At 42.0% G+C, this 14,563-nt stretch overlaps 1 protein-coding gene across 1 annotated transcript; it reads right to left on the reverse strand.

Annotated features, from left to right (window-relative positions):
• Positions 1 to 963: 963 nt before the first annotated feature.
• DRD5 (dopamine receptor D5) lies at positions 964 to 3,128 on the reverse strand. The gene has a single exon (XM_051798459.1). It carries the CDS (start codon positions 3,018 to 3,020, stop codon positions 1,563 to 1,565), a length of 1,458 nt encoding a protein of 485 aa, XP_051654419.1. The 5' UTR covers positions 3,021 to 3,128; the 3' UTR covers positions 964 to 1,562.
• Between the last annotated feature and the right edge of the window lie 11,435 nt (positions 3,129 to 14,563).

Consider the following 14,563-nt stretch of genomic DNA (forward strand, 5'->3'; position numbering starts at 1 on the left):
CCATGCTGCCTACTGCAGATCCCACTTTTCCTCCATACACTATACCATACAGGGGCCTTCAGCTCACAGCTATGCAGGACTGGGAGGCCCCAGGTCAGGGCCATTAGGAGGGAGGGCTGTTTAATCCACACCTACAGTTCAATTTAAATCTGCTCGGCTCTTGGCATGGGGGTATTTTTAAAGGGTAAATTAATCCAAGTGTTGCTCATTTTGTGAGCCAAAACTTGAAACAAATACTGGTATTGCTTTTACTACCTTTGATCATTTGTTTTAGAAATAATATCACTTTTGATTTCTGAGCTGAAAGCTTACAACTGTTTCTAATATTCCACTTGGTAAATGATTCAATAGCAACAGGGCTCAAAACACTCTTTTACAAATTTTAAAGACTGCTTTAAAATGTTTTGTATAGTCAAAGCGCTTAGAGCTTATTTAAATTCTGGTTAATAAGTAAGTACCTAAAAAATACATCAACAGCAGTTTTTTCTTCTCTTGGAGTGAATGAGTTCTCTAGTGTCTACACTGGGAAATGCTGATTACTGATATTGTTGTCAAACATAATTATTGTTTTTAGACACATCCAGCTCCTAACTCTATCACTAAACTCTTTTCATCAATATCATTTAAAAAAGTAAGTTCAAGTACAGAATAAAGTGGAAAGTTTTAATAGCTTATATACATGTGTACTTGATATTCTTAGCTGCAGCGAGGGATAACATCAGTTATAATACTAAAGAAAAACAGGCATAAATCTATCTGTAAGGGCCATATAAATGAGTTCATTTAATTCAAGTGTTCTGTGAACCTTGCTTTTGTTCAAAAACTGTATTTTCTATACCAACTATTTTGCTTTTAAAATAATAGGGTTTAGCTGTTAGTCATTCTAATCATTCAAATAGAAATGTTGTTAGTTTGAATACTTGTTGTAAACCTTTCAGGGTGACAAATGAAAGATAATAAACCCTTGATCAATACAACTTTTATTTATTCATCTGGGAACAGAGGATATCATAGGCAACAACACCGCCTAGGAGAACAAGGGTTTCACATAATCTGTTTTGGCAGAAACACACATTTAAATAATCATCCAAATCACCACCTCACTATTTCTATCTTTAAACAAAAATCAAAACAAAAACCAACCAAACAAAAATAGAGAAAAAGAAACATAAGATCTGAACAAACAAACAGGCCAGAATTTTTTTCTGTGTAATGTCTATGCCAGCCACATCCATCCCTGATTTTAGAAGTCATAATACTTAGCAGTGACAATGGCACCGTTCATTTGCAAACACATTATAAACATGAACTGACTGTAATTATACCACAATACCTCACCACAGCTAATCAACATGACTGCCTGGTCCTCTCTCAGCCTGGGGAAGTGCTGATTTAAGTTTGTGCTGCCAGTCCCCTGTATGACAGTGTCTACATCCCGCAAAGTTCTACACACAGAAGTGAGTTTAGCATGAAGTGACTGACCAAACTACAGCAGGTTTTTCCACTCAGTGCTAATATTTTCTTTTCTAATCCAAAAAGAACTGATCAGAGCAGGATACAATTTAATGTAAACCATTTGGAGTGAAAGGTGTTATTTTGCCTAGTGAAATCTCCCCCTCACAGTCCAGGTCACAAACAGAGTCAGTGGCAACCTCATGGTCAGGGGAGATCTGGGACATCCTATCAAAAGGGTCCTCGCGATTTTCCTCACAGTCAACCACATTTGGGATCATGTTAACATAAGCAGTCACTATCTCCTTATGGAAAAGGGTGTCCTGGTTGTAAGAGATAAGCTCATTGCTTATATTAACAGTCTCCACCGGAGTACTAGAGCAAAACTGACCGCATCCCAAGAGGTTGGAGAAAACCTTCCTGAAGTCAGCATTGAAGGCATAAATGATGGGGTTGAGAGAGGAGTTGGCCCAACCAAACCAGACAAAGATATTAAAGGTGGTCTCACTGACACAGGGAAGGCCAGCGTGGGGGTCACTGGGTGGCCTCTCGCAGAAGGGCACCATGCAGTTCAAGATGAAGAACGGTAACCAGCAGCAGACAAAGACGCCCATGATGACAGAGAGCGTCTTCAACACCTTGGTTTCTTTCCTGATGGAGGACTTGAGGCTTGTGTGATGGTGGCAGTCAATGTGGCTGCTCCGGCAGCTCTGTGCGTGCTCAGCTGCCCTCTCCAAGGAAGAGATACGACGAATCTGCACCTGGGCAATGCGGTAGATTCGAGTGTAGGTAACTATCATGATAGCCACCGGGATATAAAAACTGATCAAGGAGGAGGAAATAGCATAAGTCCTGTTGAGGCTGGAGTCACAGCTCTCTGATGGTCCAGTGAGGGTATCATTGCTGTCAGAGGTTCCATCAGAGGGTCTCATTGCTGCTAATGCCACCCATGTGGTGCTCATGTCTTCTGCCCAGGTAGTGACAGCACCTGCTGCTGCCCAGGCAGTACCAAATCCATCTCCAATATCACCAGCAGCAACAACATCCCCACTTTTGTGCCAGTTGAGCTGGACAGGGATGAAGGAAATGAGCACAGACAGTGCCCATGCCACACTGATCATCACCAGAGCCAACCGCTGGGTCATCTTCCTCTCATAGCGGAAAGGGCTGGAAATAGCCCAGTACCTGTCCACACTAATCACACACAGGTTGAGGATGGAGGCCGTGGAGCACATGATATCAAAGGCCACCCACACGTTGCAGAAAGCCCCAAAGGGCCAGTACCCAGCCACCTCAGCCACCGCCTTCCAGGGCATGACCAGCAGGGCCACGAGTAGGTCCGAGACAGCCAGGGAAACGATGAAGATGTTGGTGACCTTGCTCCGCAGGTGCCGGTAGCGGACGATGGCCGCGCACACGAGCACATTCCCGAAGAGCGTCCAGAGGATAAGCAGAGCCAGTAGGCTGCCCGCTGCCACCTGCGCCGCGCCGGGGGCGCCCGCCGGCCCCCGCGCCCCGCCGGGGGGCCCCGCCGGCAGAGCCAGCGGGCTCCGGCCGCCCCGCAGCATCGCTGGCGGCTCCCGCCGGCGGCGGGGCGGCGGCAGCCGAGATGCACCGAGCAGCCAGCGCCGCCCCGCCGCCCGGCCCCATGGGGCCGCTGCCCCCCCGCCCCGCCGCCACCCCTGCCGGATGGCCCCGCTCCGCTGCCCCGGCGGTCCCGCTCCGCGGCTCAGCGCGCACCGCGCTCGGGGCTCCGCGCCTCGCCACTGGCGCCGCGCTCCCTTCCCGGGATCCCTGTCCCGCGCTCCGGGGACCCAACTGGGGTGCCCGCCCCGCAGCTCCGCACGTCCCCGTGCCCGGGGTCTCCGCCCGCGGCTCCCTCCTGGGGTCCCCTTGCTCGGGGTCCCTTGTCCCGCGGACCCCGGTTAGGATACCCGCCTCGCGTCCTCTCGCTTGCGCTCCCCGATCCGCGGCTCAGCGCGCTCCTCTCCTCCTCGGGCTCTCCGCTCCGAGGCTCAGCGCGTCCCCTGCCCGGGGCACACGCTCCGCGCCTGCTCCTCCTGGGGCCGCTCTGCGCCCCCGCGGCTCCCGGTGTGTCCCGCCTGGACTGGCAGCTCCGCCCGCCCCGTGCCCGCCCGGGCTCCCAGCTCGGCGGAGCGGCGTCCCCGCCTTGCTGCCCGCCCGGGGTCCGCTCCCCGCTCCCCGCGCCGGCCCGCCCGCCCCCGCCGCCCCGTGAGCATGCTCTGCAGCCAGGGACGCCCCGTCCGGGCCGGCACCGCCGAGGCTGGCGGGGGACGGGGCGGGAGGGGACGGAGCGGCGGGAGCGGCCACCCTGCGCGCTCCTTCCCTCCCTCCGAAACCGAGTCACCCTCGCAGTTCTTTGGTGCTGTCACCAACTCTGCGCGGCGTTTTTGCGCAGCTGGAGGGAAGAGCGCGGTCCCGCCGCGGCGAGCGGGGAAATGCCCCGTCAGCAGCCCCGCGGGAAGCGGTGCTGTCGAGGATGGGTATGGACACAGTTCCGTCTGAAAGGTGCGGTGGGGTGAGCGGGACAGGCTGAGTATCTTCCACAGGGATAGAAAACGGAGCCTGCATTGGTACCAGTTCCAAAGGGTTCTGCCGGACGACTGAGATGTATTACAGGCAGCAAGCCTGGCAACCGAAAATCCTATTCTCTCTTTCCAGCTCGTTTATGGGATGAATCATTCCTCTCGGTAGGGTTCTAGCACAGCTAGAAACGGACTCTGACCGTGAGCATTACAGGCGTGAATGCTGTGCTCTTGGACTTGCCATGTGCTAACGTGCCTGTTTCTTCACAGAATATGCTTTTGTGATTTTTATTCAAATTATTATGGAATAAAAAAATTAAACTTAATTCCTTTTTAAAACGGTTGACAGCGATCAAACCCGTTCTTGATTCAACAGCCTGTTTTGGCACTGAAAGGGCTGAGGAAGCCACACTTTTCAGGGGTGTTCCAGCTACTTCTCCAGGCAGATGGGGAAGTACAAGACTCACTATACCTGAATCTGCAGTGACATGAAGGAAGATTAAGTGCTAGAGTTACTAAATACAGAGGGAAAAGAAAAAAATAAATAAAACTCTGTAACCTTTTAGGTAATTTTCTAAAATTGTCACAAGAAAAACTGGAGCTTCACTTTAGCTCTCGCTTAAGAAATTGGCACTACTCTTCCACGTTTAAGCAGAGATATATTTAATATTGGAGGGAGAATTTAGCTTTTGTCGCCACTGAATTCTAAACAGCATGACTAAAGCTGTGATGCTGAGGCAGTGTGTTGCTTGCACAAACTCTGCTTTCCTAAGCAATGCCTCCTACAATTTCTCTAAACGAAGGACCAGATTGCACAAGTACTTGTGCATGTGCTTGTTGAAGCTGCTAGTCCAGAAATGGAGATATTTGTTGTAAAAAAAGAGTTATCTGGTTTGCTTGTTTAGGTTATATTCATTGCTTCTCCAGTGTAGAGGTGTGTGCACATACTTGTAATATGGTGTCTATATGCATATATGTATTTACATGCATCCAGTCAGTACACATTAGTGATTTAAATAAACATGTGTGTAGGTCACTGTGTCTTCTTAATAACAATAGTAGCTCATTAATAATATAGCCTGCCCAAAACTCAGCAGCACAAGTTGGTGGCTTCGTACAAATCAGCACCAGTGTTGTAAGCAAAGACTCTGGGCTGTGGCTGGGAGCAGCAGAGGTGCAGGTGCATGTTCATCCCCCGCTCTGCCTCGTGTAGTAAAGTCAGGCAGAGAGGCAGTGCAAGCAGCCAGGAAGACACTTTAACCCATTGAAGCAAAAATTGTAAAAGCTCACTTGTCAGATATCTAAAGAATGAAAATTTGCACTGCTTTTTACAGTACTTTTTGCAATAGGTGGACCCAAAGTACAGGACTTTCCAAAGTATCCCGTTTATTGGCCAATTGTTGCATTTGGCTGTCTGGTTCCTGAATAGCTCAGAATTCAGAGGATATAATATATCCTCTAAAATATCCTCTCCCACCCATTTAATATTTAGCAGATATTCTCAATTTTCAGCTAGTGTGAATTGATGTTGCTCACCAAAGATCCCTATGGAAGAAGACCTATCATTGAGTTGGGGGCAGATTAATCAGCCAAAGACACACCTGTGCCAGTGGATGCACTGGTGATACAGTCACCAGTGTTGATCCAACATTTTATGCGTGCATGTTCAAAACTTTATTTCAAGGGAAAGCAATGCATTAGGAGATCAGGAATTTTTTCAATGGTAGCAGAAAAAGATACTGGTTTGTGATGAGGTGGCATATGAGACTAAAACCTCCATTCCTACAGACTCCAGTGAATTGTGAAGAAGTGGAGAAGGAGCAGGCAACAGGACAACTGCTTTGCACTTGTACCAGATCATTCATAATGGCATCAGGTCAGAGAAGCAATCGTGTAATGGGTATGTTTATGGTGTTCATAACATTCCATGCACTGCCATCAACATTTTTTGAGCCCAAGATAAAAACCTTTAACATTTATAGGTTATTAGCATCCTTTTTTAACTTTCTGTAGGCAGTTTGCATATAAATCTCATTTTAAGAATAGTCCATTAAACCCACAGCTGTCACTTGCTGAGAGATTTGGGTGGTTTTTTTTCATCCTGAAATCATCTTTGTAATGGCTTTTGTGCTTTTCCTTCAGAGCTTTGTCTCATTTTTCTTTTTTTTATTCACCTGTTAAAATTGCACTTCTCTCTCACAGCTGGCAGATTGGAAGTAATGGAATTTAACTGCTACTGCAATGGTTCTGAGTGAAAAAAATCTTTGCAGTTCCTGATTTTAGAAATGTATGTTTTACTAGCTCTTTTCCTTCATTGCCACATTTTCTATTTTGATTTCAAAATACACAGACCCACTGTTCTGCCTAATAATTTTTATTTAAAAATAGCCAACACTCAGAAATTCACACATTCTCTCAAGAATCAAGTATCAAGAGATACTTGATGTAAAAAGGTAAAAAATAATTAATTCAAAAAGCAAGTTAAAATAAAGAGACACAGATGTACGCTGAGGTTTAGGCTATAAAAGCATCTCATCAAAAAGCTCCCATTACACTTAGGCTCTGAAACAGAAAAAAAGAGGTAGTGGTAGAAGTGGAGGAGGCTGGAAGTCACTGCACATCAGGCCAATTTAATGAAGTCACTGAACATGTTCTTAACTGTAGAAGTATGCTCAAGTGGAGCTATATTTAGGAGCACGGCTGAGGGTTTGCTTAAGGTCCATCAGTCTTAGTCAGTGAAGCTGAAGTCTTTATTGAACAGGGGTGGACAAAGGTGCAGGTGTATTTATAGTCATGAAAATATTGAGGAAGGAGGCAGATAACTCGTATCACCAATTTATGCAGCACAGAAAAATCTTTGCCGACTAGGTCAGGTTCTGCTGTTCGTGTTTCAAACAAAAATAAATATGAGCAATTGGAAAATTATCAGAAATGCATTGCAGGAATTGTGTCTGGGAAACTTCTTCAGTTGAGCGGAGGGCAATGGGAGGGTTAGAACCAGCTGATGATGTCTAACAGGGGGAAAAGTTTTCTATAACAGATTACTTTTAATATTGCAAATAAGGTTAGAAAAACTGCAGTGGCTAGAAACTGAATCTCTGAGAAATCAGGGTAGACATAAGGCAAACATTTTTAACAGTGAGGATAAATAATGGCTGATGTGATAGATTTTGGATTGTAATAGATTTGCTATCATTTGCAGTCTGAGAGCCAAGGCTGAATGCATTTCTCAGAGACTGTGCCTCAGCTCATCCTTCAGCTCTGTCTTAACTTGGACAGTACCGAGCAGCACTCTGTAGTTCTCGGGAAAAGTAATTTTAGATGGCTACAGTTACCCCTGCTGGCCTTAAATCCTATTTAGTTTTTTGTTGACTTGGGACTGTGATGGATAGTATTAATTAACCATATGTAACAGGATGAACAATTCTTCCACTATTTCCGTTACTTTTTCTCTGTAATGAGTGTGATATGGTTCCTGCATGGCCACTGATCACTCATGAAATAATTGATGTTACCAGAAGATATTTCCACAGATTTTCCTTTTTTTTTGTTTTGTTTTTTAAGGGTTGTATAGGACTAGCAGTAGATTTTGTAGTTCAGGATTCATTTGGGGGAAGAATTCCAGTTTCAAATTTTTAAACTCTAGTGGTAAGCATGAGCAACTTTGTCATTTTAAGATAAACAGTAGTAAATCACTACTTTTACTTAGTTTTGCTCTTTTTTTTCCCCTTAAGTAATACTTAAAATTACATGCTCCTTTATAATCAACATGTCCCATTCATCTCTGTAGCAGAATATCAGTAATAGAGATTAGAAAGTTCATTATTAAATACCTACTGCAATAATCCTGAGGACTATTAGTGCTATTAGAGAACACAGTGGAACAGCTGATGAAGACTTCAGTCTGCTGACACAAGAGTTGTACTGGAGTTGATAAATTAAAACTAAGGTATATTCTACTGACCGTCTGTAAGACAGAAATAGCTATTTCTTCTGTATTGTGAGTAGCCCTCTGCATGCCAAGCAGTGGCATTTCATCCTACAGTGTCTCTAGATTTGTCATCCTTTTCTTTCTTCAAGGAGGGTCAAAGAAGAAATATGCACTTTTTCAAGTGCAGAGAACATCAAGCACACCCTGTAATGCCTTTATAACCTCCCATTCTTCTGGCTGACACTGCAAATCAAATGAGAGAATATACAGGTTGAAAAGCATATGCTTCAATAAATCAAGGCCAATACCCCAAATTCAGCACAAAGCCATAGTCACAGTGTATGGCTGTGCACCCTTAAAACAAAATCCATCTTTGAAAAGCAAAGAGCTGGGACCTTGACAGCGTCATATGGGGCAGGCAGAGGACCTGATCAGTCCTGGTGAATTAGTCAGTCTGGAGTTGATTTGAGGAATGGTGCAGCTTTTGAACCCCTCTCAGAGAAGGTTTCTGTTCAAAGTCACAGTGAGACATAAGCAATAGCCCTGATACTTACGAGAAGTCAGCAGTTTGTCCCAGTAATCCTTGCAATGATAAGCCAGTAACTCTACCTGGTGATATTTTCTGTGTATTACTTTAGTCAAACAGAAGACTCTTATAAATATTAACTTTCCAGATACTTTAAAAGACTGTTTTTGCCCTGGGAACTCAATAGAGAGAACAGTACCATCATCATGAAACATAAAATGTGTATTGGTTTGAGATAAAAAGAGTTGCTGTAGGGACCAGCAGTTTCCCAAATCCCAGAGCAGAAAACAGGACAGAAACTATTAATTGAAATATTGTCTAGCTGCTTTCATCAAAGAAAATACTGTATATTGAATTATCTGATATTTGTGATTTGTTTGTTGCGCATGGGTTGTACTGATTTTGCTAATTACCTGCAGTAGTTACAACTATTGTAATTTTGGAATAATTTGCAAAAACTTAATGGCTGCTGTTGTAGCCTTAGTATTTAAAAATAGTTAATGCAACTCCTTTTAGTACTGTTGACTGAGATGTGTGGCCTGAAGAGGGGCGGGCTATTTTATTTTAGCTGTAGCTCTGTCCAAACATAAAAGATAGTAATGAGAACTATAACTGCACAGAGGTTTAACATTCATTTCTGCTTTGACAGAATATGAGGGTGTTTAATTTATTGTTTATGCCCCATTAATTTCTGTTGTCACAGTGCCAGGTCTCCACTGAGCAGTGTCCAGAGGGGCTTGCCCCTGCCAAGGCTTCCCTGCACTTGATGCAGTGTTAGTGCCACACCTACACACAGAGCTGATATCAAATGCAGGCACAGTCAGCTCTTCTTGATATAGTGAAGTTTGGGTTCTTGACTCTTACTGCACTGGAAAGGTTTCCCAAAATAGACAACAAAGAAAATAGAAGAAAGAAATTCCGATGCTTGGAAAAGGACTCAAGAATGCTTTCAAAAGTCTGTTTGGCTAGTGTAACAAATTATTGCTTGGTAATGAAGCTGTTAGATTCAAGCAGGCAGTGGTGGAAAACCCTACCTGGGGAGCACTGCAGACATGCTCTTCATACCTGGGAGAGGAGCAGACAAGGAGGAACAAGGAGGGGGGTTTATGTAACCAGCTACCATTAAGATGTTGTTACAAAGCTATTGCTTTTTGCCTCATTGCTGTGGGTTGCTGCCTTCATACAAAAGTCATTGCCTGCTAGAAGGGAAATTACTAAATTCAGAAAATGATGGACTCAAGAATGAACCAAACATGAATGTAGATTTAGCCTTAGGTATGTTATTAATCATTTCTGCACATTTTAAAAAGCACTCTGATTTCAGTTTAGCCTGGTAAATACTTCATTGCAGAATAAGTTAAAGAAATTATGATATCCTTAATAATCTTGACTAAATGGTGCCATCATTTAACCCAGCAACTCACTACTCCCCACTGGTGGGACGGAGGAGAGAATTATAATAGTAAAAGTGAGAAAACTCGTGAGTTGAGACAAAGACAGTTTAACAGGTAATGCAAAAATCGTGTGCACAAGCAAAGCAAAACAAGGAATTCATTCACCACTTCCCAAGAGCAGACAGGTGCTCAGCCATCCCCAGGAAAGCAGAGCTCCATCACATGTAACATTGACTTGAGAAGACAAATGCCATCACTCTGAATGTCACCCCCACCACTTCCTTCTTCCTCCATCAGCTTTATATTTTGAGCACAAAGCCATATGATCTGGAATATCCCTTGGCTCATTTGGGATCAGCTGTCCCGGCCGTGTCCCCCTCACAACTCCCTGTGCACCCACAGCCTCCTCGCTGGTGGGGTGGGGTGAGGAGCAGAAAAGGTTTTGGCTCTGTGTAGGAGCTGCTCAGCAATAACTGAAACATGCCCGAGTTATCAACAGTGTTTCCAGATCCTGTGAAGAAAATTAACTCTATCCCAACCAAAACCAGCACATGTGGAGAGGAGCTGTTCCTCACTCTGCTTTGGATAAAATGCTGATGTGGTTCCCTGGAATTAATGATTCTATGTGTGGTTTTCACAAGCTGACTTTTAATTCCAGGTATATTGCAGTGACATTTAAGCAAAGATTTATTAGAAAATAAACATAAAACGCCCACTGCTTTGTTAGAAGTGAAGCAGAGAGACAACAGCTGGTTTTCCTGCAATCCCTGCTCTTTAAGAGCTTTCCACCTACTGCATCCATCTTTATTTGTACTTCGGCATGAATTGTGGTCCCTTTGCTTCTGGCAAGAACTAGGAAATGTATTGGTAAAGATTTTCAGTTCTCTTTTAGGTGAAAAACAGCAGTAGAAAAAGACAGGAGTCATGCCATAGAGAACTGTGTTTTACTTTAAATCTCAGCCAAATTAATATTATGGGACATAACACACCTCCTAAAAAAAAAAATAATAAAAAAAGGACAATTGACATTAAAATGAGACTTCCCACTATCATCAACATCAAGATCAAATTAATGCTTTAAAGCTAATAGAGCTAACCCTCTTTTTTAAAGTTCTCCTTAACAATTGCAGCTGCTTCAATTCTGTTAAATCCAAATCTCATTTTATTCATGCATGCATAGAATGAGGCCAAATACTTGGGGAGAAGAGTTCCCAGGGAATAAGTGATCCAATGTGCCATCTGTACATACATCATGTCTAATCAGACAGAGTGAGGTAGGAGAATTAAAAAAAATAGTGTTTGTAGTAAGATCTTGATGTTTGGGTATCTTTTTTATTTCATGGATTTTTGGTGAAATTTACTGAATTGTATAAGCCAGTGAAAAGAAGCATGCACTTAAATTACTTGGATAACTTCCCTCTCTGCTATTCTCTGAAGCCATCTGCTTCTCTGCACTGATATAGTACACTCAAAGTCTATGGAACACAAGTGGGCAATAAGACACAAAAATATTTCCAAAATTATCAAAACAGTAATTGGAAATTATTTTTTTAAGTGATTAAAAGAGGCAATTCAAAGTATTGAGAAATGCTAGTAAAAGAAATTCACTTTTAGAGATCCTCAAACATGACTCCTCCACTTCCTTCCATCTTAGAGTTTGTGTCACTGACACTGAAAAATACCTGGAAAATCTATGGTCATGCAAGATTGACTCTTCAAGTAAATTGAGGATTGTAGGGATCTTTTTGCACCTTACCAGCCTTTATTCCTGTATATATATATGAGTTTAAATGCAACCCAAGCATTTAAATGTAACCCAAGTATTATTGAATAGATAAAATTATCAAGGGAAGAGAGGGAAGGAGTGGAAGACTTTCAGAGAAGGATATGATGAACATGAGAGAATAACTTTCTGGTTAAGATTCCACAGCAAAAATTCAGAATCCTTTGCATATTATTATGTGTATTTTGGAGTTCAATAAAAAAATTTACTTGAAAAAAAATGTCTTTTTAAGTAATATTAAATTGGAGCACCTCAGGAGAATAGCAATGAGCAGCTGTTAGACCTCTCTCCTGGGTAAGCCCACTCTTCTGCCTCCTGTCACGTGCTTCAGCAGATAGGTAGGCGGAAATAGGGGAGCTTTGTGCTATTTATTATCTTTTCAAGCCTGTCGTAAGTTAGTATTGTTGATACACACTAGAGAAAAACAAAAAATTTGGAAAACATTTGTTTGAGAAAGCCCAGGTTTAGCATTGACCAGAGAGTTAGAGGTCATACTATGATAAACAACCGGAGTATTGTTCCTTGTCCAAAAATATATGTTTCTTAAAAATGTATGTTTCTCAAAAATGTATGTTTCTCAAATATTCAGAAATTCATGACTCACCATTTGCTTCAAGAATAGTTACACTAAGAGCTGCATCACATAAATACTCTGTGTTTGGATGAAACAATATTTTTTGACAGTATTCCTGTTGTGAAAACCTCTTAATCATCTTCAGTCAAAATCAAGTCTTTGGTCCTGAAACAGAACCATTTTAGTCAGTGGGGTTTCATCAGTGTAGCTTGAAATAGAATTTGCCCATTAGCATGTTTAAAACATTTGCTCTCTGCCAGTGCTACCTTAATTCACTTTTCTGAATAAACTTCAATTTCAGCACTCAAAATCAATTTAATATTGTGGGCAAATCAAATTATTTCAATCATAATGTGAAGAAGTTGAAAGAGCTAAGTAATTGCAGATGAAATATAACTAAATAAGGATGTTATTTATTTTTGAAACTTCCAAATGTGTGCAACGTGTTTGTAATAGAGCATATGGCCCCTTCTTGGCCTTGGGGATTTAAAGCTAGTTCTGCTTTGGCTGGAAATCAGCTAAAAAACACCAGTTCTAGCTGAAGAATGACATGGGACCCATCCCACAGGAGCAGAGGAAGAAGAGGCAGGCTTGCTTTAGCCATCTTTATGAGCACATAAAAGATTAAGTAGAATTTTTGGGCCTACCTAGTGAAATGGATATTTTTTCTGATACCAGAATTAGCTGGAGACTTTGTCCAGGAGTTGATTTGGAAGGAAGGTTGAAGCTTTATTTGGTTATCTGGATGGTCCTATTTACTCTTCTCAAAACAGAATCAGTCTGGGAGACAACTGAGTGGTTAGAGCTGATATTTGCATGGAAGTAGGTGAGATCAAGCTACTGTGTTCAATGGGAAAGAAAATGTTACTGTCTAGAATGAATGTGAGAACTAACAGAGATGTTATAAAAGAGCATGACAAGCAGCCATAGGGACAGGCAGGGATTACAGTGGTGTGATTAGATCATGACTCTTTCAAAAACCGCTTAAAATCAAACAACTGAAGTTGCTTTGCAGGGAGATATGAGTTCTCATGCTCAGTTTCCTGATGCTTCATATAATTCAGACTTCACCTGAGACTTCAGACAGAAGTTGCTTTACTTGATCTGGGGTTTGCAACTGGAAAAGAAGGTAGCAAAAATTCCTAAGCAAGTTATGTCTGTGCGTACCACAAAACAGAAGTGAAGATTGATTATGATGTGAAGCAACTCCTGGAAGCAATCAGGTAATTTATCGAATGGGCTGTGTTTGCCATCTAGTGGTACAAAGCCAGCATTTTTGTTCTGATGCATGAGAGCAGACATGACAGCTGAAATCTTGCTCAGAAGCAGATCTCTCCCACACAGAAATATGCCTGCTCCCAGGCAGATGGCGGCGACAACTGTATAACTGTCTTTTCAGGAACCAGGAGCAGAAATTTTTCAGCCCTTGATCCATCAGATTCAGGACTAGATTATCTGTCACTCCCTTTTACTATTCTGGTTATTGTTCCAGTCTTTCAATTTTACAGGTGTAAATTCTAAGAATATTCAGGCACCTAACTTTTCACTGCTTTCTGTGAGAATTCAATCAACTAAATATCACAGGGATTTGAAATTATTTTCTAACATCTTCTAAACCATGCTTATAAACCCCTCACCCAAAGGCCCTCCAGATTTCTAGAGGCTTCAGCTTTGCTTTACAGCATCCTGTTTGAAGATATGTGGTTATCTTCTGATCTACAAAGAAATTAGCAACTCATAAAAAAATTGTACAGAGAATATACACCATTCTGGCACTGGAACACATATACCTGAACATAAGCTTTAAGACTAGTTTTATCTCTTTCAAGAATATTTGAATAAAGAATTAAGTAAAAAGATTAACTTTATTTGTCAGTTATGTCATATAGTAAATACAATTAATAGAAATATATTTTATCAGAAAAAGTTATATACAGCATGATACCTAATCATACATGTTACTTACCTGGATTTCTTGCTATGTAGTTAAGGAAATAATAATAATATATTGATTTTTATCACTATTCAGGAAGTCTAAATTAATTCCCACATCCCAATTACATAGTAAATGTTTTCAGATTTTACTATTAAAAAAACCTTAGGAATTAAGAATTGGAGTTTTTCTAGTATCTCTGTGATTCAGGAGCATCATTCAGTTCAGCTCTTCCTGATTTTCCCTCCTAAATCATACAGAACTTTTTGTAAATCCCTTTTACAAGTCACAAGGAATGAAAACAAAGCTATACAAATCATACAGAAGACAAATCCCAGATGACTAAAACAAAGATTAATGAGATCGAATTAACTTTATTATGTAGTGTTAATCATATTAACACTAATATGATTCTGAAAAGTGT

This window comes from Manacus candei, unplaced genomic scaffold (genome assembly GCF_025592945.1).
Source record: "Manacus candei isolate 608988 ecotype Guabito, Panama unplaced genomic scaffold, ASM2559294v1 h1tg000048l, whole genome shotgun sequence".
In the NCBI taxonomy this organism is placed as follows: Eukaryota; Metazoa; Chordata; class Aves; order Passeriformes; family Pipridae; genus Manacus; species Manacus candei.

What these genes read in the sequence shown, in the direction of transcription:
- DRD5 (XM_051798459.1), bottom strand. Translation starts at nt 3,020, where the DNA reads ATGCTGCGGGGCGGCCGGAGCCCGCTGGCTCTGCCGGCGGGGCCCCCC.